Source organism: Podarcis muralis, chromosome 17 (genome assembly GCF_964188315.1).
Source record: "Podarcis muralis chromosome 17, rPodMur119.hap1.1, whole genome shotgun sequence".
Lineage (NCBI taxonomy): Eukaryota > Metazoa > Chordata > Lepidosauria > Squamata > Lacertidae > Podarcis > Podarcis muralis.
Window position 1 is genome coordinate 5,315,929 of NC_135671.1, and position 27,828 is coordinate 5,343,756.

The window sequence follows — 27,828 nt, forward strand, 5'->3', positions numbered from 1 at the left end:
TGCCGCTTAAACAGATCTTTAATTTTCAGTACAGCTGAAAGTGAAGTCTCTGCGCCAGGGAGCCCAAAGACTACAGTTCTTGACGTCTCTTCCCAGTAATGTACAACCAGGAGGACACGGATAAGGGGGAGGAGGGGGAGAAAAAAAAACATGCAATCACAAAACAATGATCAAACTCTAAGTACGTCATGAGGTTTGGTCCCAAACAAAAAAACAACCCCCAAAAACATTGAAACATAATTAATCCAATTACTGCAAACACAGCTTCTCTGAGTAAAGTTAAAGATATTGCATTTGTAGTGTGGCGTGCGCTTTCCCCTTCAGCGAACCAGCGGAGCCTGCTTGAGTGAAATCAGCACCGAGCGCATGCGGGAAACATCCTTTGCCTGCTTACTTGACTTGGGGTTAAAGTCACAGAGCCGAGCCACACGTTCCCACTCAGTGCCTGGGGAAGATTCGTCAACATCGTTCACAAAGGCTTCTTCAGCTGCCCTAGAAGAAATGCAGTGCAATGTTTGATTTCATCCGTGGACATTTCCTGCCCCCAGGAGCCCCTTGCTTCCTGGAATCCATCCCTCGCCCCTACACACAATGGGCTTCAAGTCAACTGTAGCACCTTGAGGTCTTCCCCCACATCCTCCTCCCCAAAAAGTCCTGACAAGGGAGATTGGGTAGCGAGTCGGGCCCACAGGACCGGAGAAGCCAAGTAAAATGTTGGAATACAGGTGTTTAATTTAAGCGAACAGTATAAACCCAGCCTTGAACTACAGGGTACCTTCATGATGCTGTTAAAGGGTACACCGGCTATGTATAGAGAGGGAGACTGGGACTGCCACAAAATCAAGGTGTGCAGTTTATGTAATCGGGGCCCAAAAGGGTGGACTTTACATGCAGAGGTCCCTGTGCAAACATGACACCATCCAGTGCACAGAATTCAGATTAACTGGTAGGGTCAGGCAAGATTCCAATCTCCTTATCATCCTCAAGTTTTGGATAGGGCACACATTCTTTGGGGAGGGGGGCGCTAACCATCCTGGTTGAGTATGCTAGGAATTTGTGCTAAAAACTGCCCTTAAAAGTTTTCAAATGCCACCATTTCCAAGGCTCACAAAACCATGGTGTAAGAGAGTATATGACAGCATTTCCAATGCTATGGTGAAGCAGCAAAAGAGTCACAGGCTCATGCTTGTAAGTGCTATGGACTTGATGGTATCGGTTGGAGCAGGAGAGATCAACAAAAGGTCAGCTCAGAGGATAACTTTGCCTATTCCTCCATACACACAGTTGTGCTCAGTGGACATCTCTGTAAGAATCTATGTTATCCTTCCAACATTGGTGCACTGCTAACCGTATTGCATGAACAAAATGATTCCCACCCCCAACGGCTGGTTAAAGCAAACAGTGAAGCCCTGGATTTCACACATGGGCGGATGCCGTGAGCAGCCTAATTATGGGAGAGGGAAGAGGATGACTTCATCTACTCCAACAAGCAGTATAGAAAAGAAGCAATGATGATGGATCCCATGAGGTTAAGCACAGTTCACAAGGATGATTGTATTTTACAAACACCACTGATGACGAGGGGGTCACTACAACACTGCTATTTCATGTGACAAAGACACTTAAGGGGCAGTGAAGAATTTACTTAACTGTTCTAGGCTGTAGCAAGGATGGTTTATGTTTGTGCTTAAAGGTGAAGAGAAACAAAAAGGAGAGTTTAAGTCAGATATAGAAAATGAAAATGAGCATAATGCAGATGATAAGTAAAGCTGGCCAGACATGCACTTCTCGCAGCACCGTCTACAGTCAGGAAAACATGCCACCCATGTTATCCTGCAGCAACGGCACTGCAGAATTTTCTCCCCCACTGGCTACGGGAAACAAGTCCTTCTGCATTAACAGAAAAGGGCACCTGTGAGTCCAGCATTTCACAAGTCCAACACTATTCTAGGTAACTGTCAAACCAAATTTCCACCGGTAGGGGGGTGGGCTTTAAATACAAGACACGAAACAGAAACTTGCATGCAAGAACCATCTGCCTCTTCAGGTGCTGTCATGGATCTCTCCTGGTGGACCAGGCAGGCTGTGAAACAGGAAGGATCTGATGTATAAGGGGTCACCAGTTTGATCTGCTATTTCCCAATGGGTCATTTGAGTGGGGCCATGTCAATCAAATAAAGCTTGCCCCCCATGAAGTTGAAGGCAGAGCAACTTCTTCTACCTCCTGATCTTGTCACTCGGGTGACGGCTTTCAAAAACGAAACAAGCAACAAGGGCACTGTGTTGCTCTTGCTCCTTTTCATTGCTTAGAGCAGCCTCCCCTAATTTTGGGTCCCCGGATGTTGCAGGACAGCAACTCCTGTTATCCCCAGCCATTGGCCATGCTGACTGGGAATGACAGGTTTTGTAATCCATCAACGTATCAGGAGCCAAGGCTGGGGAAGGGTGGGCTTAGAAGCATTGCCACTATTTGGGCAAGGCAACAGCTCTGCCTCCTATGACGATCCTGCTCCTCAGTCTTGACTAGCACTAACCAGCATAGGGACCATCACCTTCTTAGTAGGTGCACTGCAGGGTGGAAGACTTCCTAATTCAGAGTACCAACCAGCCAAGAAACATCACATGTGCAAGCAACTCCTAGTACGGAAATGGTCATCCTGTAGATTTGAGGTTGGTGTAGAAGAATATCAGCCAAATGAATCTAATGTTAGAGTAAAAAAAAGTCTAACTTCCAGAAATAGAAAGATACTGGTTATTTCTTCTCTATATGAAGTGCAACAAATCTGACCTGTTCATGTAGTATATAGCAGTCCTACCATACTTCATGCCAACATAATTGGCATTTTAATTAATTTGATAAAACACATCCAAGCCTTCTGCACTCCCTACTGACTCCTATCCTGTGTTTTATATACTACTTACTGCTCATCAAGCACAGCTTTTTAAAGCTATTATAGCACACATGCAGCTCTGAAGTTGGACATGCTCCTTGCACCCAACTTTATATGGCCAGATTTCTAAACTGCGCAATATGTTGCTGTTTAGCACCTAGCTGCTGGCACACAGAAATAACCAACCACTGGTTCTTCCAATCTTCAGATTTCCAAATACCTGTCAGCTTAATTTGGTTGGGGGAAATCTCAACTGCACTTTGATAGAGGCAATTCCTTTCCAACATACCTTTGACAGCTCCCTTTCAGCCAGACCCGCTTCCTAAAAGACTTACAGAACTCAGCAGTGTGACTTAGAAGCAAGCAATGTTCAATCCTGCCATTTTATTTCAGCCACAGCATGGATGGCCAACTCCCATATGGTAATAGAAACCATGCTGTTCTCTCATCAGCTGTCAGACTAGGCAGGGGCCAGCAAGGTTTACCTCGCCTGGGCTGGTTCACTCCTGCGGAGATCGCTCCGTGGGCTGGGTTGCGTCTGTACAGACGTGATTTCTGGTGTCTGCACATGCGCAGATGTGATTTCCGGCACCGCGGAAGCAAGTCCCTGCTCCGCACTGTGCCAGTTTAGTGCAGCGTGTGGGGACTTGCTGAGCGGCGGCTCAGTTCGGGGGTGGCTCATGGATTGTTTAAACGACCCCCGTGGGCCACTTGTGGCTCATGGGCCGCATGTTGCTGACCCCTGGACGAGGGAGTAAGTCTGTTTTGCGTTACAATCTACATCCTTTCATGGATCGTCAGGCTCTAATCAAATCTATGCCACCCAGAAATGAAAGCCTTCAGCATTTTATTCAAAAGCCAAATGAGAAAAAGATTAGCTGTGGAACAGCTCTCCTTCCAGCTTAGGAAGCCCTTCTTCCTTCTTTCAGTTTTACTTGTAAACTTTCATTATACTCTCGAGGGTCCAAGGGTCCCATGAATTGCTTCATGGACCAGATGTGGCTGCAAAGAAGACAGATGGCCATCGCTGAGCTTCAGTATTCCTTCCTACTTTATCACCACCACTAAATAGGCCTTTCCATCTTGTGAATGAAAGCTGTACTCGCCCTGCCCCACATCCTTCCCATATCCTGGATCCTTGTGATTTGTTCTATTGCAGAACGTGCCTCTCTGCCCCAAGTTGTTTGTTCTCGGGACGCTTTGAGAACAGTAAGCCTCACAGATCAGAAGTGCTAACTGAAGCTGATGGAGAATGGTTCAAACGAACGAACAAAACAGTAGTTAGGCAACATACACATAACCAATCATGTCAGCGAAGGGTTGTTTGAAGAAAGCTTCGTCTGCCACCCTAGGTGGCAAGGTGGTCCACAGAAGAGGCAAGCAGGCAGGAGAGAAAAAGAGAAGATAAGCAGAAGGAAAAAACAGCTGTAGTCGTATTAGGCTTAATATATTAAAACATGCAACAAGACCTTAGAAATATTAAGAAATTCCCAGGCAGGAAAAATATTAAGAAAATGGTTTAAGCATCGTTAAAAGGATGCTCTGGTCCAGAGCAGGTAGAAGGCTGGTTCCCGACACACCATAATCTTCATACTGAGAGTCGGACTCCACCACACCACCCCTCCCAGCCCAGGCCTTCCTTACGGTTCTGCATTACAGGTGCACCAATGCAAACCAAGGCACTCTGCTTGTAACTACTGAAATAGATTTGTAAACTGTGACTCACTAGGGCCCTGGGCTTGCATTAGGCATTTGTGTTAGTGCTTTGGTTAAGGCCAAAAAAGGAAGAGAATTGAGCCAGAAAGCAAATGAACGCAAGTTCACAAGGCTGGCTCCCAATCTGCACACCGTGGTTGGTACAGGTAAGAATTATGTCTGCACCAGCAAACTGCCCTGTGACATCTGTGCTCTCTGTCATGTCGTCCCCCATTTTAAACAGTTCGCATATTTGTACGAGTTTCAAAACTGCAGCACTGCGAAACTTAGCTAAGTAAGAGACAAGTTCAGTTTTCTGTCTTAAGAGCCTAGCAATTAAAGGAAGAAATACTGTAGTTTTCCATGTATAAGACTAGGGGTTTTTTTATACTAAAAATAATGATTTAAAAAGGGGGGTAGTCTTATACATGAGGTCAATCTCCTCCCCATTTTCTTAGAGTCCCCAAAAATAGGGAGCGTCTTATACAAGGGGGAATGTTATACATGGAAAAATATGGTAATCCTTAATGTCATGACCAATCCAATCCAATCCAAGGTAACTGAACGCTATAGGACTTTTTTGGGGATGGGGTGGGGGGATAATATTTTATTGATCTGTTAAGAAAAAGTGGGGGATAAATAAGAAGAAATGCAGCTATAGGACTTCTGAACTATCCTAAACAGGAATATATTAGTATTAATTTGAATTATTGGTCACCTGAAACACCTGTGGATTTGGTAATATTTTTAACTTGTTGGTTTTATAGACCCAGCTGCCTTACTAGGTTATGAAAAAGCAGGGTTCAAAAACCTGTGCAACCACTGACTCATCTGCCACTAGCAAATAGGACTAGGATGCCCTGGGTTCAAATCCACATTTTGGCCACAAAGCTCCATCTACAGCCTTGGATAAATGGCCACATTTTAGCCTAAAACACATCAGAGGTTGTTGGCAAAACAGAAAAGGTGACTTCAGGCACCCCACCCTGAACATTTTTGAGGAATGACAGAATTCTGCTTTCCCCCTTTGGCTGCTTGTAGTTTTCAACAAGAAGGAAGCAGGTCTCTTCTAGATTTGAGAGTTGGTTCTTAAGATAAAAGACAGTTACCTGTTTATAGAAAGCCATGGGCAGGGGGGGAAATGAAAGGCAAAAAGGACAGAACAAATGATCAGCTAAGTGCCATAAGCAGACAAAGACCAGGCTACCTCCCTGCTAATTTATACCATCATCATCAGATTTTGTCCTACAAAATCTCCTCCTCTAAGATACTCCCGCCCACAATATCTTGACTCAATACACTGTAAGCAGAGAGCAAAGTACACTTAAGCTCAATTAAATGAGTGGCCTGCTTACTGCTTCTCAGGCAGTCCTACAACAGAGTATTTATTTTGTTAGTTGATTTATAAAGGAGGCCTTCAGCAACAAACATGCAAAAAAAAGGCTCTCAGGGCAAGACGCACTGAATGCAACTATGCATTCGTGTTCTGCTGAAGTCTCACTGGTTCCGCCAATTTCCATCGGCTGAGGACACCCAGTGGATTTTGCCTGAGTCCTAGTGAATCATTGCTGCCATTATTATGCGTCCAAGCATACGGCTTGAGAAGAAAGCCCAGACAATGCCAAGTGTTTTAAATTAATACTGGCATAAAGCTGGCAACGCAATCGGGCTCTACACTGGCTTCCCCAGGACTAATCACCATTAGAGTTCTAACTCCTCTTTTGAGACATGCTCAAAGATTTGGCTACACCCTGCAATTTTTTCTTTTACTCATTCTCTTTGAAAAAGACTTTTGCCCTGAAGAATCACAACTACTACAGAAATAAGCCCCTTTAATAAAAAGAGGATTACTACACAGCATGGGAGGCTGTTGAGCAGCTTGTGTGGCCTAGTTTCACGATCGTGTTGAATTGCACGATAAAGCCTGTTCACCTTGCTGGCACGAGAAACTGCAAGCATTCTGAATTCAGCATGTCGCCTTTTCCTTTTCCAGACTTGCCATGAGCAGAGTTAGGTTTTTGGTTTTTTTTAAGGACACATGGGAAAGAACCATGTAGCTCTTAGAAGGGCTGCTTAGCATCGTAATACAGTGGTAGCTTGGTTCTCAAATGCCAAAAACCCGGAAGTAATTGTTCTGGTTTTGGAACATTTTTTGGAAGCCAAATGTCCGATGCTGCTGTTGGCTATTGTTTCCGGGGTGCCTGCATCAATCAGAAGCTGTGCCTTGGTTTTTGAACATTTTGGAAGTCAAACGACGTCCGGAACGGATTAAGTTTGGCGCTTATTGTTTTTGGTATTTATTTTGTGTTTTTGTTTTTGAGGCTTTTTCAGTTAATTTGTTTTTGTGACTGTGTGGAACCCAGTTCAGCTACTAATTGATTGACTGTGTGACTGCAGAAATGGATAAAAGGCCCTCATCCAAACAATGACTATCATCAGTGCAGGTAAGTTTTTTTTTATTTTTAATTTTAATCATCTACAATACTGTCTTATTTATTTTATAGTGTAGTACATTGATTATTGCTTTCATTTTATGGATCTATGGTCTTGTTAGGTAGTAAAATTCATGTTCAATTGCCGTTTTAGGGGTTGTTTTTAAAAATCTGGAATGGATTAATCCATTCTGCATTACTTTCTATGGGAAAGCGTGCCTTGGTTTTGGAAAGGACTTCCAGAACGGATTAAGGTACCACTGTACTTCTTTTGCCTTCCCCATTATTGTACAAGGAATATGTAACTTGCATGTTACAGGGTTCTGCCTATACAAATAGCAGCATGTTGTAACCAAGGTCTGATCTTCGGGAGCAGTACCCACAGGACTCTGGCAACAGTCGGGCTTATCATAAGGGATCCGGTGCAGGCACAATGGCAGCTCCCTGCAAATCACAACAAACCTAACCTTGGGAATAACCGCTTCCTTGCCATTTCTGTCCAAGGAAGGGGATTCCCTCCACAGGCCTCACCCATCATTTAGTGTAATAACCGTACCAAAGTAAAAAATGGCAAGCAATGGAAGGGAGTGGCAGAGGAATTCACACAAGAGAAGGGAGGACATAGGGGTGGGTATCCTGGAGGCTGGCTTCCCACTTACTATTTATGGTTTGCAGGGGGCCAACACCAGGCTGGCACTGGGCCATACAATGACATCTGGGCCACAGCTGATCCACAGCCACCTCTCAGTCCCCTCCACAAAAAAAGCTGGCAAACCCTCCTTACCTATTGTTCACTTTCGTTTTCTGTAGCTGCTCGTCTTGTCTCGCATACCATTCCTCCAACTCCTTGATCGCCTTCTCTTTCCACTCTGCTTCTTGCTTTCGAGAGTTTGCATCTTTTAAAACAGAGGCAGACGAGAATGAACGGACATTTGCTCTCAGAGCTAAATATAGCTAAGATTCTGAACTATAAGTAGGCAAAGGCTTTGGGAGGCAGGGAGCTGCTGGAGGGAGAAGAGTCACCACACTAGCAGAAACCACTCAGCTGGATATCCGAAATGCTCCCGGTGTTGACAGTAACAGTGTTGGATTAAAGGGCTGTTGGAGCAGGGACAGAGGGGTGCAGTGGTTTGAATCCACAGATAAGCATTAGCTTCAGGTACACAAGCTCAACCGGTAGCACAAGTTTGACTGTTCTGTCTCCATTTCCCAAACTCTCCATGTAATTTTGCAAATGTTCACCAGACTGACCAACACCCACAGCAGTTCTTAACCACTTAACTCTGCTCTCATTTGTTCTTTCTTTTTTAAAAAATGAGAAGTCCCTCACCCCTTGGGTTGCAAAAGTTGCTTCAATGTATGGGCAGACAGAGGATCAGTTGACTAAGATTGCCAGGGGTCATGTAAGGAAGGGAGAACTGAGGCTTCCCCTAGAGGTTGGTAGACTCCCAACTTCCACGGTCAACAGTTATGGATGGTGTTGGAGTCTAGCATCATCTAGAGCAGGGGTAGGCAACCTAAGGCCCGGATGCTGTCCAATCGCCTTCTCAATCCAGCCAGCGGACGGCCCTGGAATCAGCGTGTTTTTACATGAGCAGAATGTGTCCTTTTATTTAAAATGCATCTCTGGGTTATTTGTGGGGGCTGCCTGGTGTTTTTACATGAGTAGAATGTGTGCTTTTATTTAAAATGCGTTATTTGTTGGGAGTAGGAATTCATTCATTATTATTTTTTCAAAATATAGTCCGGCCCCCACAAAGTCTGAGGGACAGTGGACCAGCCCACGGCTGAAAAGGGTTGCTGACCCCTGATCTAGAGGGCCGCTGGTCACCCAGCCCAGATTAGGAGTTCAGGACACTAAAGCTGGCATTGTCAATGCAACCCCTCCCTCATAAATGGCAGAAGGAGAAATATACAAGATAGAGGTAACTATCTTGTATGTAACATTTGCATTAATTTCCAGGAGTTTGAGTTACTACAGGCAAGAAATTTGATTGTGTACTCTGTGCTTACCCAACGCTGCCCATAGGAAGCTATACATAAGGCAATAAGGAATCAGGCTTCTCTCCTGTGTTGAAGGAGGGCAATAATTCTTAAAACGGGCCATTACGGCAAAAGGAGCTACAGAAGGGAAAGGCAACGGAGAGTCTGACGATGACCAACAGTCTCCAGGATCTTTCTCATCTAGTCCCTAGTGCAGGTCCCAGTGCTGAGGCTGTTCAGACAAGGTCTCCTATGCAAAATGCAAGCAGAGGGCAACAGAACTGCAACAGAAGCACTAATAGATTTCTCCTCTTATGTGCAAAAGCGAGGGAGGTGCATTCAAGGAGATCCCAACCAATTCTGCTATTCACACTGGGATTGGGGTCAAACCGGCCCTTGACTGCATCTCAGAACAAGGGATGGAGGCACCGTCACTGCTCTTTAGGTCTTGTCAGAAGCTAGGGGTAGAAGTGTGCATGCTCCTTGGCTCTTACCAAGTACTTCTAGACGCTCCAGCTGCTCTTCTCTCCATTTGCGGATGCTCTCTGGTTCTGTCTGCAAACGATCGGCTTGCGAAATAGCTGCATAGCAGTCCGTTGGACCGTTGCTCTCCTTGAACCACACAAAAAAGATCAGTCATTTTATGATAGCCATTGGATAAAACTGCAGTTCTTAAAGTAGTGCTACTTTGGGAGTAAAAAAAAAGAGCTACCTGCCTCAACTGCTAGTCCAGACTACCTACCTACCTATATGAAATAGTAAACCTAAATTGCCTCCACTCCTAATGAACAGATTAGAAGCAACTCTTGTGTCAGCAACCATCACAATACTAGACTGTAGGAGATACCTGGACTGCACCCCTGCAACAATAAATGTGTAGGGAGCAGGAAGAGAAAGAAGTACCCAACTGACAAATTGATGAGTCTTTTTCTCCCACCCATCCCACAACACTGGTTACACATCACCTGTCTTACAGCAAGCCAGTGGTATTCAGAAGACTGTTGTTTTATTGTAGGGTTTCCGAAACTTGGGTCTTCAGCTGTTTTTGGACTACAGTTCCCATCATCCCTGATCACTGATCTTGCTACCTAGGGATGATAGCTGTAGTCCCAAAAACAGCTGGAGACCCAAGTTTTGGAAACTGCATTTTATAGAATGCACCAAGACAAGACAAATTATCTAACAATTCTCTCCAAAATACAAAGTGATGGAAGAAAATAAGCAGCTGATACAATAAATCCCCAGTTCATGTTGGATTTTCCCTAGTATCATTAAGTTTGATGTCACTGATCTTTAACAACAACCCATATTAGTTAGGCTGCACAGCTTTCCAAAATCCAAACTTTTAGAGGGGTACATCTGCTGCTTTAAAAGGACAAATTCAGACAGATGTATGGCACCCTTGCTGCCGAAACACCAACATACTTTAATAGTTGGTGTGCCAGACTAGCGGGTGGCAAACCCGGGTTCAAATCTTCATTCAGCCATGGAGCTCACTGGGGCAAACTTGGGCCTCAATGGGTTGGTGTGAGGATATAATAGGGAGGGGGAGAACCATATATGCCACCCATAGTTTCTTGGCGGAATGGTGGGGTACAAATGTAGCAAAAAATAAAATAAAGTAGAAAGAGAAAAACACGCACTTGTAAACACACTGATCATGTGCCAGGCACAGCTTCCCAGAATGGAACAGGCACATTTTAAAATCCACTTTTTGTGGCCGAAGCAGGCAACTGGCACCCCATCTAAGGGCTTCCTGATTACGTAATTCCCTGCTCTACCCGTGCTTTAAGGCATCTCTGCTTCTTTTCCTTCCGTGTAGACAGAGGCAAGAGATGACCTCTTCCCACAAGGACAGTAATGGAAGCCTTTAGAGCTCTTCCTTTCATCCACCTCAGTTGCTCATTCTTGGGTGTGTGGGCTGTGGAGAGGCAGATGAGGACTGACAGTGCTTTTAACCCACAAAACCCTTTGCCTGGCCCTTCCACCCTTGTTCAGTTAAAGAATGGGCTTGTTGACCTTTGCCAACTCTGGCATGCAGGAGGCAAACACCATTACGGCAATCGAGCGCAAATCTGCTGACAGTCTGGATGGGAGCAAAAGCCAGAGGAATAATAAAACTCTTTATTGGGAGAGTCATCCGACAACTAGAGTTGCTTTAAAGCTCATTTCACTTCCATTTACCTGGTAGACATCACCGTTCGTCACCCCGTCAATTGAATCTGCAGAAGAAGAAGAAGAATTTATCTGTGTTAGCTTTCTTTTCTTTTTACAAGAAAGTGTTTTTACAGACAATAACCGCAGTTCAAAGAGTATGTAAGGAGGAAAAAGACTGGAGGGTTTTTACATAGCTGAGAGGACACAGGCTTCAGGCACTCTCTCAACAGGGAATTGGAAAAGGATGGTGTAGATTGGAGGCAAACAAGAGGCAGAAAAAACCTGTTCCGAGGCTCATCCAGAACACACTTGGCAATCTTGGGGAAGCCGTTACTTTTCAACCTCACCCACAATACCCTGCCCTTGCTGCAATATAATCTTGGACTCTACAAAGTTATTGTAAAAAGCACCCATCAATTGTGGTTATGAAGCACCTGGAATGCTTTAGCACTAGCATTCAGTTTGTAGGCAGAAAAGATTCTCTGCTCAGTTCTTATAAGCTATGTAGCAGGGATAGCCATCCTGGTGCCCTCCAGATCAGGCACAGGCACATTTTGCACCTGGCTTTCAACCACTTGCGGCGAAGTGAAGATGCCCGGGTGCCAGGATAGCGCCTGACATCCCCACCATCTGGGGATCATTGGATCTGGACTCTTTTCACACACTAATACCCCATCCTGTAGAATTCTATCAGTTATATTTTAAGTGCACAATAAAAAAAGAATTTCTGGAACCAAAATGCTTTTTTCTGTGCTGCCTGAGCAGCAGCAAGCACAATTAAGAAAAAGTGGTTGGAATAGGTCAATATATTTGTGGACTGTCCCTGGATCAAGTGACTTTTCTTCTTTAAGTACTCAAAGCTCTTTAAGCTGGCTCAAGGTTGTCATCTGAACTAGCCATCTGAACTAGTTTAACTGAGACTCAATCACAGTCAGTCCATTGCCCCAAAATGGCAACTAGACCTTCCATTTTGGCAACTCTCTTTGGTTTAATGGGCCATTTGGCACCTAGCGCATATATATATATATATATATATATATATATATATATATATATATATGCTTTCGTAGATTTTCACGGGTACAGGAATGCAGGTTTTGGTGTCCTCGGGTGTCTTCCCGTGTAAAAGATGGGGTGTCTAGGCGACGTTTCGACGAGGTCTCACTCGTCATCTTCAGGCTGGTGCTTTCGGCTTCTTGTTACTGGAACAGAGCAGGATCTCAGTATTTGAGTTCCTATAAATACTGTTGAGGAGGTGTGTTGTATAGCCTCCAATGTTCTGGGCAGAGAGGAAGTTCCCAGGCTAGTGTGCCTTTTCTTCTTTTGTTCCTTAATTACTTGAGGGATATCTTGAGTGATTTCTTGAGTGATATCCTGAGTACCACTTAGGTGGGTCATTAGGTGTGGATTAGTTGCTAAGGCCTTTGTGTCTTGACCTCTTGAACTTTGTGAAGAGTTTTTCTGAGAAGATGGCTGTACTGAAATTAGTTGTGCTCTGGCTTGGCTTCGTGTATAGGGGCGAGCTGTGGTTTTGTGGCCTGTGCCAGCCAGATCTGTGTAGGGATTGCAGGGGGGTGCAGCATCCGGAGGTGCCACCATGGTTTGGCTACTGGATGGTGTCTGTAATTTATCTGTGGAGAGGGTCTGGGTTTGGATCTGGTGTGGTTGATTGGTGATGGCGTTCTGTGTGCCTCTGGCTCTGGTGTCAGTTTTTGTGGGGAGGGCTAATTTCCAGATGTCTGGCAAGCGGGATGTGTCGTCACGCTTGTTCATGTTGTGAGGGTGTTTCTCTATCTCGATGGCTTCCATGATTATTCTCTTGTGGTGATGTTCCATGTTAAAGAGCAATTTGGAATCTGCAAAATTAATTTCGTGTCCTGTTTCTTTCATGTGTTGGAAAAGAGAGGAAGTTTTTTCTTCTTTTTTGACGGCATTCTTGTGTTCTGCAATACGTGCATTTATTCGTCTGTTTGTTTGTCCAATGTACGTGGCTGGGCAGACTTTGCAGGGTATTTCATAGACCCCTTGGTTTTCCAACTGGATTTTATCCTTGGGGTTTCTGAGGATATTGGCTATTTTTTGGTTGGTGCAAAAGGCTGTTTTGATATTGTGTTTATGGAGGATTTTGCTAATTTTATCTGTAGTGCCCTTGATATAAGGAAGGAGGGCCATGCCATTGTTTTCTTCTGTGTCTTGGTTTTTGGGGGGTGTTTCTTTTTGGATTAGCTTCATAACCCTGTTTTGCTGGTATCCATTGGCAATTAACACATTTGAGAGATTCTGTAACTCAGTTGTCAGGTGGTCTTTGTCAGCCAGGCGTTTGGTTCTGGAGATGAGAGTCTTGGCTACGGAGTTTATTTGTGCAGGGTGGTGGTGTGATTGTGCATGTAAGTAGCGGTTGGTGTGTGTTTTTTTCCGGTAGATAGTGTGTCCTAGGGAGCCATCAGGTTTTTTGTAGATTAGGACGTCAAGGAAGGGAAGTTGGTTGTTGGCTTCTATTTCCATAGTGAATTGTATTTTGGGGTGTAGGCTGTTGAGATGTGTGAGGAAGCTGTCCAGTTTTTCTTTCCCGTGTGGCCAAATTACAAAGGTGTCGTCAACATATCTGAGCCAAAGTTTGGGTTTGTGTTCTGACTTGTCTAAAGCATTGGTTTCAATGTGTTCCATGTACAGGTTTGCGATGACCGGTGAGAGGGGTGATCCCATAGGTGCTCCTTCTATCTGTTTGTATCTTTGTCCATTGTGGATGAAGTACGTGTTGGTTAGGCAGTGGTTGGTCAGGTCCAAGATGTATTCGGGGGGATTGTATTTGTTTTGAATGGCTGTCAAGGCTCATATATATATATGAGAGTTTCTAACACTGCTCCAGATGTTGTGTACTTCTGTTCCCATCATGTCGGACCAAGCAGAATAGGGCCAACGGGAGTTGTGGCCCACAACATCTGGACAGCACCACATTTGCTACCCCTGCTCTACAACCATCCCAATGATTAAGAGCTGGTTATGCAGGTGGTGGAATACAGCATTAATGGGGGGTGTATTAGATTTGGACGGGATTCAATTAAACAGCTGTGCCAGCAGAAGCCAGTGGAATGAGTCCCACTAGCGCAACAGGGCTTTCCCCCTCTTCCCATGTACCCCACACTGGTTCTCCCAGAACAGAGTAGGGGGGAATGAGGGGAGACTGTGCCGTCAGACAAGCAGAAAGCGCAGGTTCAGAAGCGCAGGAATGGACAAATACATTATCTTAGCATTTATAAAAAGTGGTGAAATGCTACATAAACAGCATACATCTACTTATTTAAGGTATTTGTAATCCTCCCTTGACTCCCAAGATCCCAAGGCAGCACTTAATCAGCATTAGAACCATAATTAGCAATAAGTTAAACTAAAACAAAAGTAACTCAATATCATCATAAAATTCAGTACCATTTATTTTAGGTATTTGTAAATACAGGCAACCCACCATTTATGCATGCTCAGTATGTGCATGACTGCACATATGTGCATCGCACTGAACTCAGAAGTGACCCAAAACTGTCACAAAAAGGGGCAGAGAAGAACAGGGTGTTTGCAATCTTTTTCAACAGTGTTTCAAATATACATTATTTCACTGATGCACACACTGCCTTGGAACTTAACAAATGGGGGAATGCCTGAAAATATGTATTTTAGGTATTTGCACATGCTGTGACAGCAACCTCATGATGAATTCCCTCCCCAAAGACTTGAAGGCGGTAAGCACATTTCTTTCTTAACAGTGTTTAATTAGCAATACAGAAGCTTTCATTTCTTCACTCTTTGCTTTTAAATCTATGGCCAAAGTTGCTTAAATGTTGGTTTTTATTTTACACTGAGTAAATGATTTAATTACTTTGTTTTAGTACATCAAAACACGACTGTGCCTCCCGACAGATGCAGCTGGACTCTCAACTACCTCCAGTTACAAACAACATAACAAACTATAAAGGAGGATGAGAGCTGGAGCCAGTCAACTTCTAGAAGGCCACAGGTTTCCCATTCCCATTTTTAAAACGTATTCTTCACCACTCCTGTCTCTTCAGGCGTTGCAAGTTGTTTAGGAGGCTTGAAAAGCAATCTAGACATATCCTTCTAAGTAAAATTCACCAAGCTCAAGTCACTGCCATCTCTTCATGCTGCAAAATACCAGTGCAAAAGGGTGCACGACACTAGGAACAGATTTACTACACAGACGTAACAACACCCAACATTGTATAGATTTCAGTGCCTACATTGTTTAGTATTAGGAGTCTGGATAACAATTATAAGCTAGCACACAGTGAGACATGGAAGAGACACTGCCCTGAAAGTACAGTACAGTTGTACCTTGGTTCTTGAATTTAATCCGTTCTGGGAGTCCGTCTGACTCCCGAAATGGTTCGAGAACCAAGGCGCGGCTTCTGATTGGCTGCAGGAGCTTCCTGCAGCACATCGGAAGCTACGGAAGCCGTGCCGGACACTCGGCTTCTGAAAAACGTCCGAAAACCGAACAATCACTTCTGGTTTTCGATTATTCGGAAGCCAAAAGGTTCGAGTTTAAAGGCGTTTGGCTTCAGAGGTACGAATGTATACTGCTTTCAGTATCTTCCAAGGAAGGGATCAGCTAAGTGTAGATTCGTTTGCAAGACCTATTTCCACAAACTAAGAACAAAGGAGACAGAAGCTATCAAGAACTGCCAGAAAGAACAAACAGCTGCTTCCCATGGTCAGTTTTTGTTTTAACAAATCCAAAACCATCTTATCTTTGGGGAAACACTATCAGAACAGGAAGGTTGAAGTCAATACAGCCCACAAAACATCCTGAGACGGCAAAGATAGCACATATATTTCTCCTAACCTTGCTCCCTCTTCTCTTTCTTTTTTCTCATTTGGAGCATATGCAGTGCTTGCCTAAACCATCACAGCAACATTTGCTTTTTTGAGGTGGGTTCAAACTGAGCGATGCTAACAAGACCACAGGTCTGTCCTGTGAAGATACAGACTCAAGACTGACGCCACCATCCTGGCTTTTAAGAGACCTAAATGCATTTAGCCTGAAGGTTTTAAAAAGGAATTTCCAAGACAAAAGCAGGTACAATTTTCATAATTGTTAAGAGCAAAAGGACCGACTTACAAGGAGTCCCAGGTTCAAATCTTCTTACCCCAGCAATGAACGCAAGGGATTTACACAAAGCCACTACATTTCAGTCTCACCACGACCAATCGGCAATACGAGAACAATGCTAATCTACTTTTTGTGCAGGTTCAAAGGTTAGCGAGATATGTGAATTGATGCAACTCTCTGCACAGCGTGACCGCTGCCTCCAGCAGAAATGGCCCCACACAATCTGGCTTGAAAAAAGCATCCTGAAATAGGAATCTCTTTCCAAGCCTTCATGTGGCAGGTTAAGAGTAAGAAAATGAATGGGTGAATGGATGTACCGTATTTTGGTGGCCCCCACAACAATGAAGTGTGGCCTTTGAACTAAAATGGTTCCCCAACCCTAGTCTAGAATCTCACTTTAAAATGTTTTTATTTATTGCTTATGACTACTTCTGGTGGGACACAGATGGCGCTGTGGGTTAAACCACATAGCCTAGGACTTGCTGATCAGAAGGTCGGCGGTTCGAATCCCTGCAACGGGGTGAGCTCCCGTTGCTCGGTCCCAGCTCCTGCCAACCTAGCAGTTTGAAAGCATGTCAAAGTGCAAGTAGATAAATAGGTACCGCTCCGGCGGGAAGGTAAACGGCTTTCCGTGTGCTGCTCTGGTTCAGAAGCGGCTTAGTCATGCTGGCCACATGCTGGCTGTACGCCGGCTCCCTCGGCCAATAAAGCGAGATGAGCGCCGCAACCCCAGAGTGGGTCACGACTGGACCTAATGGTCAGGGGTCCCCTTACCTTTACTTCTGGTATTTTTTTAATTGAGCAAATCTTTTCATGTTGTAAGCCATCTTGACCATGGTTTAACTATGGAAATGAATAAACTAACATGATGATGAAGTTGATACAGTTGTACGTTGGCTCCCGAACACCTTGGGAGTCGAACGTTTTGGCTCCTGAACGATCGAAAACCGGAAGTGACTGTTCCAGTTTGCAAACTATTTTTGGAAGCCAAATGTCTGGCGGGGCTTCCGCGGCTTCCAATTGGCTGCAGGAGCCTCCTGTAGTCAATCAGAAGCTGCGCTTTGGTTTCCAAATGTTTTTGAAGTCGAATGGACTTCCAGAACGGATTCCATTTGACTTCCCAAGGTACGACTACTGTACTTCAAAAACAGCTGTAAGACCAAAATGTATGAAGCCCAGTAGAGATCCTAAACTGTGCAAGTCTGGCCAAAGTAGGAACTATTTAGCACTTGATGTCCTAAAATGCACTTCATACTACTCAGATGACAGCGATGGCTGTGTAGTGCTCAGGGAATAGCATTGGAAGGCAAAAAAGAAAAAATAATGATATTGGAAACTGCTACATTTAATTACAAGGAAATTCAGATGGAAGAGATCAGAGGAAGTCAAGTAATATGTTTATGAAGATGGATTTTAATTAACTAATTAAGTTTTAGTGTATGTGGTGGTATACGGGATGTGGGAAGTATTTTATGTTCTTCATTTTCTCTTCTTTTTCCCCCTTTAGTATTGTCTATTCTCTTTTTTGTTATGTTATGCTTTTGTATGAAAATTAATAAACATTGTGGGGGAAAAAGAAAGAACAACATGTTTAAGATACACTAGAGCTTTTGCCATTCTCATAGTGACCCTCCGTTTGTGCCAGCCTACGCCAAAGTGCCCAGCCGCTGCTTTATGTGGATATTGGGGCTAAAAGATTGCCAACCCTGGTGGCAAAACATCAAGAATGGGGAACATGAAAATATATGCGACATGTGGCTCTATATCAATGACCTCATCTCTCCGCTAGAACAATGTTTCGAGCAAAGTAATCCAACGCAGCAATTCAGAGGCCTGAAGAGAGGCAAACAAATGCAAACTCACTGGTCCACCTTATTAATCCACAATGTGCACAAGCCTTAAAGCTGCACGCTAAAGACAGTTTGAGTAATTTAACCCGAGTTTCTGAGAAACTGGTTTGAGGAATGGAGCAAACCAGGACTTGAAAGCAACTGCTTTGTCCTCACACTGGTAACACTCTTTCCCAGTTCATATATAATAGGATACTATGGTAAGCAAATTGAAGCCCAATTGTCTAGTATTGGATAGAAGTTTAAGGGAGTACAAGTCTCAAAAATGCAAAAAGTCATCTTCTGATAATAACAGATTCTGTCCTCAACTGCTAAATATGGTGTTCTCTCAAAGGCACATAAAAGGCAAAAGCAGTTTATGTTGGTCTGGCTTCAATAGACTCTAGTACACCGTGCAAAATTTATTTCCAGCTTTGTTAATATAAAGACTCTTTACATCTGCTTCTTACCTAACCAGGAATACGCATAAGGCACAAGACAGATCTGGGTAACAGCCAGGCTTTATATTTTCAAAAATGGGGGCCAGACATGGTTTCTTCACCCCACACAGTCTACTCTGATAAATAAGTGAAGTAAGTAAAGGTAAAGGGACCCCTGACCATTAGGTCCAGTCGTGGCTGACTCTGGGGTTGTGGCGCTCATCTCGCTTTATTGGCTGAGGGAGCCAGCGTACAGCTTCCGGGTCATGTGGCCAGCATGACTAAGCCGCTTCTGGCGAACCAGAGCAGCACACGGAAATGCTGTTTACCTTCCCGCCGGAGCGGTACCTATCTATCTGCTTGCACTTTGACGTGCTTTCGAACTGCTAGGTTGGCAGGAGCAGGGACCGAGCAACGGGAGCTCACCCCGTCACGGGGATTCGAACCGCCGACCTTCTGATTGGCAAGTCCTAGGCTCTATGGCTTAACCCACAGCGCCACCTGCGTCCCTTAAATAAGTGAAGTACTAGTGTGCCAATAAGTATATTCTTAGAATAAAAATAAAGTTCCAAAGTGGGAACATAATGGGGGCCCACACTGGGAAGATGCGGAGCAGAGCTCTGACACTCACCTGCATTGCAATCCATTCATGTGAGAGCATGAACCTCTTCTCCACAATGCAACAAAAGTAATGTATTATGCAGCAGCTCCATGAAGACTCAATTTCCATTATCCTTTATTGCCCCTTTATTTCAGAAGAATAACTGTACATGTGGATTTCCATGTAAAAGACTATATAATACCAGGGGTCAGCAAACTTTTTCCAGCAGAGATCCGGTCCACTGTCTCTCAGACCTTGTTGGGGGGCCAGACTATATTTGGGGGGGATGAATGAATTCCTATGCCCCACAAATAACACAGAGATGCCTTTTAAATAAAAGCACACATTCTACTCATGTAAAAACACCAGGCAGGCCCCACAAATACCCCAGAGATGCATTTTAAATAAAAGGACGCATTCTGCTCATGTAAAAATATGCCGATTCCCAGACCGTCTACAGGCCAGATTTAGAAGGCGATTGGGTTTGCCTACCAATGCTTTAGGTGTACAGAGGAGAAGGGTGCGTGTCCACCTTTCCATCTCCCAAGAACTACTGCCCAGGTAAGTATTTCAACCAGGCCTATGTGGTGATGCCGTCATATTGACAGCTACAGGAATCTGTCAATGGCTGTTCATAAAACATTTGAATATTTGCTTTTAGAAGTGCTTATCTATATTGAATATCCAGAAATGAGAATGACAGTAGTCATACAAACTGTGTATTAAGATCGCTGGGAAATTCAGTTTTAGAAAATCCGAAGAAATGTTATTTTCTCCCTATCACCGCAGGATATCCACATTGTTCTTTTTAGATATGAGGAATGCTGCTAAGCTACTGAGTCATCAGCTCTCTTACAGAATACTCCAGGGCATCTTTCATAGACACCCACTTGTAAAACAGTCATTCTTACTATGTAATTTTACTCACACTGTAGTTTCAATAAAGCACCTAAGATGCCACAACTACCGCTGGGATACCGTATTTCATTCCAAATCAGAGTCGAGCTTGGCAGAAGCCAAGCATTTCAATAGCAACAAATTGAATAAGATGGTCTGGAAGGTTACGAGTTATAAAAAGTAAATCCACAAAATCCCCAGCTGCTCTCCCTGCTTAAGTGCTTAAAATTAACAAGGGTGCAAAAAAGCAGTTCGTCCACATGTAGCTAGTTAATTTCGCTCTGCATTAAGAAAGAAATTGGACAGCCTTTGCCAACATATTTCTATTTACCAAATGAAAGTAAAAATTCACTGGTAGGGGTACACAATTTTCAGGCATCTTGGTAGCCAATCAGGTTACTATTTACCTCTCACCTCAACAGAAGAGGGGATGGATCCTGGCAAATGCCATGTATGCAATGGGAGAGGGGTACTTTTAGTGTTTTAACTAGTTTCATTGCTTCTCTTTCCTGCAGAAAGGCAATTTCTACATGCAAAAATAAGCAAAGCCTTTCAGAATTCTAAGATAAAGAGTTCATTAGCACCTCTTAAGCAAGTCTAGTTGGGTATCTTTCCACATAACTCTATATAACTTGAAATTTCTTCAGAAGCATGTGCCACCAAGCTTAGTGGAATGCAAGTCCCACTGTGCTTGCATAAAATGGCAACTTCGTTATTAATACATGCCCTATTTCTAGCCATCAACTATAGTAAGTTCATGAAAGAGCCTGTCCGGACTTAAAGTGAATCCTATTTCTGAAGGTTTGGCCCAGTACACCTGAAACAAGAATTAAGTCCAAGTCAAACTTCCTATCAGCATATTTGTCATGTACTTGGTCACAAAAAGCAGACATTCCATGAAAATGTTTTCCCATTGTAGTGCAAAAGATTGTTTTTCTATACTACCATTTCCTGTTTTTTAAACCGTGTGTGGGTCATTTGGCCAAAGACAATAGTGCTAGTAAGCATCTTTCTCTGAAGTGCCAACAGTAAATAAACTATTGAGATCGGGGCACTTAATTTCAATCCCACTTTTCCATTTTCAAAAGCAGAACCCAAGCGACCAGCCGTTTAAATTAAGAGCAAGTCAAGTCACTTTTAACACCACATCCAAATGCCAGAAGAAACCAGAATGTCTTCAGGAGACACCAGGGAAAACAGTCCTGGTCCTAGAGAAACCCTAGTGAAACAATGGGAAATGCCCTTTTTCATATGCCCGCCAAACATACCAGATCATACAGCAGGGCCTCCCTTTCTGATCCTAAGAGACAGGAAGGACCATATAGGATGCAGCAATTGCTTCAATATCCCAGTCATGACCCATTTAGGACTTTAAAAAACAACAGCCAGTGCTATAACCTCCAATAAAGAAGGCCGGTAGCTATTCAAACATTTACCTTCAGGAAACCACTTCTGGATTGATGAAACTTGTGTGCATCTGCCAAACTACACCAGAATGCTACAGCTGCTTCTGGGGCATGTTCTAGAGATACCCTTGGCTCACATGTGGCACTAACTAGGTCTGTTAAGTGTAAATTGCTGCCCTGCAAAATACAGGAGCTGGGTCAGCCTAAATGCCTATCTAGTCCAGTGGCCAACCACATACCCATGGAAGAGTGATTTAGAACATAGTCAATGCTCTCTCGTAGTGGTACCCATTCGTCATCTTCTCCAGTGGCGCATGGGCAAGTGATCTGCTAAATACTGATCTCACTGATGAGCCTGTCTTTTCCTGATTACAATTTGAAAACCACAGGGGCTGGAGAAGAAGAATCCATCTCTCAAAGGTCTTTTCCTTCTTACAAGGCAGCTGGCAGCAGATATGGAATTCTCCAATCAACTGTTTCAACCTAATGATGCAGAGGTTTTTGTTCTTAGAAAAAGTGAAGCAGCAAAGAACTGCCAATTCTTAAAAACCAGATGTTTCGTTTGGCTCCATTTCACCTTACCATTTGCTTTCCCAATTCCTAGCGCTAAATGTCCTTCAGTCCCAGAGGAAGCCGACACCTTTCTGCACTGATGGAAGATAAGTCAACCAGTTGATTTAATAACTCCAAGCATCCAGAATCTAGAAAATGCATGGCATGGCATGCAACATATCCATGTGCTTAAAACCTGGAATGCCCTCAATTATATATAAAGGAGAGTAAGAGGAGAAACATTTTAAGACAAGACAAAGGCTGGGGAAGTCTAATTGCCTCCAAACCAATGTCTTACTTCCCCCAAATCTGCCTGCAACATCACGTTCCTTCAGCTGCACTAGATATACCAGAGATGAGCTCACTGGGGAGAAATATTGCTGGGTAAGGCTGCAGAGTCAGCGTTACTTATGCCCAATACTTATGTTTGGTGCTGGGCTATTGCTGTCAGTTTAACTACACTCCAAGGAACTAGTACTGGACAGCTTATCTTAAGACATTTTAATACTTTCATTTACTGCTGCAATGAACCTGCATCTAGGTATTCTTTTCTTAAAAAGAGCTAAGAGATGCCTGAGGGACATGGGTGGCGCTGTGGGTAAAACCTCAGTGCCTAGGACTTGCCAATCGCATGGTTGGCGGTTCAAATCCCCGCGGCGGGGTGAGCTCCCGTCATTCGGTCCCAGCTCCTGCCTACCTAGCAGTTCGAAAGCACCCTTAAGTGCAAGTAGATAAATAGGTACCGCTTTATAGCGGGAAGGTAAACGGCATTTCCGTGTGCTGTGCTGGTGCTGGCTCACCAGAGCAGCTTCGTCACGCTGGCCACGTGACCTGGAAGTGTCTGCGGACAGCGCTGGCCCCCGGTCTCTTAAGTGAGATGGGCGCACAACCCTAGAGTCGGACACGACTGGCCCATACGGGCAGGGGTACCTTAAGAGATGCCTAGAATACAAGAGACCTGTTTCAAGAGTACACTGAGATGATACTGGTATGGATCTAGCCAGTTGGCAATGTCAGTAGTGAGAATCAGCCATTTCCTTCATGTCTCTGAAAGATTTTCTGAAGAACTAGTCCATATCCATGTCTTTTTTAAGTTTCAAAGAAAACCCAGTACTTTTAGTTTTAGAAATACAGTACTACTCAGTTCACTGGGCTCCACCACGTTACCCAAATCATTCTAGCACTCGACAAGTTCATTTATTGCTGATGATGCTGAGGCCCCTGAAGAACTAGCTCAATCCATACAGTTAAGCCTGCCTCTCAGGGAGAATAATCAGCCAAAACTGCAGATAGCAGAAGACACACAATGTTGTGGGCATGACAGCTCTCACAGGAAAGGAAAAATTGCTACTGGGCAGATCTAGGCTGAGTTATGCTTCAGAGGGAAGTGATCACGTGTTATCGTTGCTGGGAGTACAACGCAACCAATGTTCTGTGCTAGTCTAAATTACATTTGACAGCTTTGCAGTTGTGTGTTAAGTCGTTTGCTGTAATCTCTTGTGTTGCTGCAAATTATTTCACCTCCAGTTTTTATAAAATCAATTTATACCACCTTTCAGAACTCAGAAGAGCCTCCAAGTCCACAAAACATACAATGATTAAAAAAGAATTTCTCCCTCAAGCACTACTTAACCCAAATTTCCTATTCCCTCTTGTTTTTGCTGCTATAATTACTGTTGTTCCTTTTTTTGATCACTGCTTTGTTATTTAGTTGCTTTCTGCAGTTTTGTTAATGATAATTTCTCATTATTACCGTCTTATATGCTGCTGATCTGTATGTTTTATAATTATGTCTATAATTCATATTTTGTTCTTTATTATTTTCTTCCCCCAGAAGAGTCCACTGTGATGTATATAAAACAGATGAACAAAATTCCATAAAATAGCGTGTGTATTCTCTCTCTCCCTCTCTCTCTCGTCTGGCCATTTTAATGCTGTAAAAAAAACAACAACACCTTGAGGGTTTCTTGAAAATATGCAGGGTCTAAGTTTTGAAATAAATAAATAAAATATTGGAGCTAACTGACTTATGTCATGTGATCAAAAAACTCAACAGGAAACCACAGAACAGATCAAGTTATTGCTTTAGTATGACTGTGAAAATATCTATCTACAGAGGACAAGATGGGATTGAAGAGATTTAGTATAATGAAACCTGTAGAAACTGAGCGACAAAAAAAGTCATGTCATGTTTTTAAGAACCTGGGTGGGTGGGGTTAAGCTTTGGGAGGTTACAACTGCAAGCCTGAACACTAGCACAGCAGGTGATTGGCAGAGTATGAGACTCCATCTCAAGGTTGTGGTTTGAGCCCCACCGGGGGGTTGGACTAGATGATCCTCAGGGTACCATAAAACTCTACAAGTCTATAATTCTACATGACTAAGAAAACTCTTAGGCTTGAGCTTTTCCAGCTAATGGCCTCATTTCCCCATTAGCCTGCTGTACAGCCCTAAGTGAGATTTGACACTGCAATTCACAATCACCAGAATGTGCCTCAGCAAAAGTAGCCTCTGTTGTAAAAGGTTTACTGAGAGTATTTTGGGTATTTAAGATGCACTATACTGTATAAGCCAGCATTATAATTTAAAAAGAGTCGCCATGTTCTGAGAGTGTCTTCTGAGAAGATAAAATGAAATAAACACAGGGATGGGCATCTCCATCAAGCCCTATCTATAAGCAACCCAAAGCCTCCTGGCTTGCCAAATGCTGGGAAGCCATAATATTGGGTGTGGATCCAAAAGAGTGATTTTATTTTAAAAAAAAAACTGGAGGGCTTCATTTCCTAAATAAATGTGGGAAGGGGAAGGTAGCTGCCCACTAATGAAAATGATGGGGGAGGAGTGTGAAAAAGATTAGAAGCACAATTCTAACAACATCTACTCAGAAGTAAGTCCTATTGGATTCCATGGGGCCTGCTCCCAGCTAAACAGGATCAGGATCTAAACTAAAGAGCAGCAATTTAAAAAGTACCCTGTCCGTACGGGCCAGTCTTGCCAGACTCTAGGGTTGTGCGCTCATCTCACTCTATAGGCCGGGAGCCAGCGCTGTCCGCAGACACTTCCGGGTCACATGGCCAGCGTGACAAGCTGCATCTGGCGAGCCAGCGCAGCACACGGAACGCCGTTTACCTTCCCGCTGGTAAGCGGTCCCTATTTATCTACTTGCACTTTTAAGGGTGCTTTCGAACTGCTAGGTGGGCAGGCGCTGGGACCGAAAGACGGGAACTCACCCCGCCGCGGGGATTCGAACCGCCGACCATGCAATCGGCAAGTCCTAGGCACTGTGGTTTTACCCACAGCGCCACCCGCGTCCCCAAAGAGCAGCAATTAGAGAAGTGAGAATAAGAGGAGACCAGTAGCCCTGCGCCTTTGCATCACCAACTCTCCTTGACTCTTGAATAACCACCACTGCCCTCCCCCCATTTAAATGCATCAAGCACCAAATTTGGGGGCCGGAGGTTATTGTTTAAAAGGCTACTCTTGCTAGGTTACTTTTACTAACACCAGAGGTGCAAGGAGAGTGAAGCAGCTTGGATTTTCTGCCTGAAGCACGTGGAGCACCTTAGGACCTCTCTGTGTCGGGTTCACACATGCAATCGCCCAAGTGTAAATAAGTAGCAGCTTGAATGTACTGAGAAGCTTAATGGTGCTTCCCTCTCACTTAGAGTGAAATAGTTAAGAAATATACCCAGCTGAAACCAAAAACTAACGAGGACAGAAAAGGATTGATCCTTAAGATGTGTGTAGAGGCTGCCTCAGAAGCAGTAAATCTGAACTGCAGAATTCTGGGTGTGGGTAAGTTTTTAATAAACGTTTTATCTTTTTTATTTCACTAAAGGAGAACATTAAATCAAAGCGCTATATATTTCAAAGATAATTACCGTATTTTTCGCTCTATAAGACGCACCAGACCACAAGACGCACCTAGTTTTTGGAGAAGGAAAACAAGAAAAAAAAATATATTCTGAATCTCAGAAGCCAGAACAGAAAGAGGGGTCGCTGCGCAGTGAAAGCAGCAATCCCTCTTGCTGTTCTGGCTTCTGGGATAGCTGCGCAGCCTGCATTCACTCCATAAGACGCACACACATTTCCCCTTACTTTTTAGGAGGGAAAAGGTGAGTCTTATAGAGCAAAAAATACGGTACTATATTTATTGACTTAGAACATTTTGTTGAACAGAGTCCCCCGGGTGGGTCACACAATGCTGGATCTGCTGTGCAATTTAAACTGACTTAGTACAGAAAACAGTTAAAGGCAGATCATGTCGGTTCACACATGCAATCGGCCAAGTGTAGTAAGTAGCAGCTTGTATGTACTGTGAGTCTCGTGTTCCAGAAGTGGGGCCGAAAGCGGGCTATGCAAACGGATGAGATCCAGTCACTTGAGTGGTCGCATTTCCCTCCCAAGGACCCCAAGGCTCTGCCCATCCTCATCTCATCCCCACAGCAACCGTGCGAGGCAGGCTAGGCTGAGAGGCATGGACTGGCCTCCCTTGCAAGGTCACGCCGTGAGCTTCATGGCCGAGTGGGGGATTTGAACACTGGTCTCGCCCAGGCATGACTTTCTAACCCAGGGGTCAGCAAACTTTTTCAGCAGGGGGCCAGTCCACTGTCCCTCAGACCTTGTGGGGGGCCGGACTATATTTTGAAAAAATAATAATAAACGAATTCCTATGCCCCACAAATAACCCAGAGGTGCATTTTAAACAAAAGGACACATTCTGCTCATGTAAAAACACGCAGATTCCCAGACCATCTGCGGGCTGGATTTAGAAGGCGATTGGGCCGCATCCGGCCCCCGGGCCTTAGTTTGCCTACCCCTGCTCTTAAGAATATTAGGGGGGGCGGGCAGAGGAAGGACTTGACCATGTGAGAAATGGACATAATATTTTAGCTGCAGTCCCTTCATTTTCCGCTTTGTATTCTTATAAAAAAGTGTGCCTAGACATCCCATTAACCTAGGTTTAAGGTGCCATTTAGCTCCTAAGCTTTCATATCTCAGTTTCGAACGCTGTTTAGCATGCTCTAACCACTACACCTCACTACCTTCGCTCCCTCAATCTCTACTCCGCCCCGTCTCCGAACAAGCGCCGCATGAACGCGCTACCCAGTGGTTGCCACCCCCCCCCCAATACTGCAAGAGTTCTAAGCCGTGGCGGAGGAACTACACCCGCGTCAGCCCGTTCACACGTGCCAGCCATCACGTGAACTCAGCTTTCCTCCCCCCCCCCCTCCGGGCTTACCCGCGGACAGCCCCTCCTGCATCCCCGCCGGCACCTCGCCGTTCTCCAGGATGCTGTAGCCCTCGTCGTTCTCGATGCCCGCGATCTCGTTCTCCTGCTGGGCCAGGAAGGCGGCGGCCGGGTCCTCATCGCCGCCGCCGCCGCCGCCGCCCAGCGCTCCGTTTCCCGCCGCCGGCTGAGGGGAGCTGAAGAGATCGAACTCGGCCATGGTGGGCGCAAGAGGGGCGGGGCCAACGGAAGCAAACGGGCCGCGCGGGAGCGGGAAGCCGAAGAGCGCCCAAGGAAAGACCGTTTAACGGACTCGGGCTACTACTTCCGGCCTCCGCGAACCTGCCAACTCCAAGCACTGCCTCCCCGCTCCTTTTAGACGGAAAGCTCCCCAGAGCGACGGCGCCGCGCCACCAACCGGCTGAGAGGGGGACGGGAACGGGGAGCCAACCAGCGCGCCGAGGAGGCGGGCTTGGCGGGGCGCGCCGCACGTGATCTACCCTTTCCCCCCTCCTTCCCCTCTTTCTCCGCTGAGGGGGGGGGCGGTGTTGACTAATAGTGCGCACGCGCGGGCGGCTTCCTCCTCCTCC

General features: G+C 44.7%; 1 protein-coding gene across 3 annotated transcripts; it reads right to left on the minus strand.

Moving 5' to 3' along the window:
• On the minus strand, positions 1-27,623 carry CLTA (clathrin light chain A). Of its 3 annotated transcripts, XM_028712430.2 has the most exons (7): positions 27,251-27,623; positions 11,186-11,223; positions 9,496-9,613; positions 7,803-7,914; positions 4,186-4,239; positions 1,651-1,686; positions 1-492 (listed from the first exon to the last, which is right to left on the minus strand). In XM_028712430.2, exons 1-7 carry the CDS (start codon positions 27,456-27,458, stop codon positions 321-323), a joined length of 738 nt encoding a protein of 245 aa, XP_028568263.2. In that variant the 5' UTR covers positions 27,459-27,623; the 3' UTR covers positions 1-320. The 3 variants fall into 3 exon arrangements, with proteins under 3 accessions (XP_028568263.2, XP_028568265.2, XP_028568266.2); XM_028712432.2 differs by lacking the exon at positions 4,186-4,239 and having other exon boundaries at positions 27,251-27,621; XM_028712433.2 differs by lacking the exons at positions 1,651-1,686; positions 4,186-4,239 and having other exon boundaries at positions 27,251-27,615.
• Positions 27,624-27,828: the final 205 nt, after the last annotated feature.

What these genes read in the sequence shown, in the direction of transcription:
- CLTA (XM_028712430.2), bottom strand. Translation starts at nt 27,458, where the DNA reads ATGGCCGAGTTCGATCTCTTCAGCTCCCCTCAGCCGGCGGCGGGAAAC. An exon ending in AAAACGAAAGTGAACAATAG is followed by an intron (nt 4,240 to 7,802) that starts GTAAGGAGGGTT and finishes CTTGCCACCTAG; the next exon opens with GGTGGCAGACGAAGCTTTCT. An exon ending in GCTGACATGATTGGTTATGT is followed by an intron (nt 1,687 to 4,185) that starts GTATGTTGCCTA and finishes TTCACCTTTAAG; the next exon opens with CACAAACATAAACCATCCTT.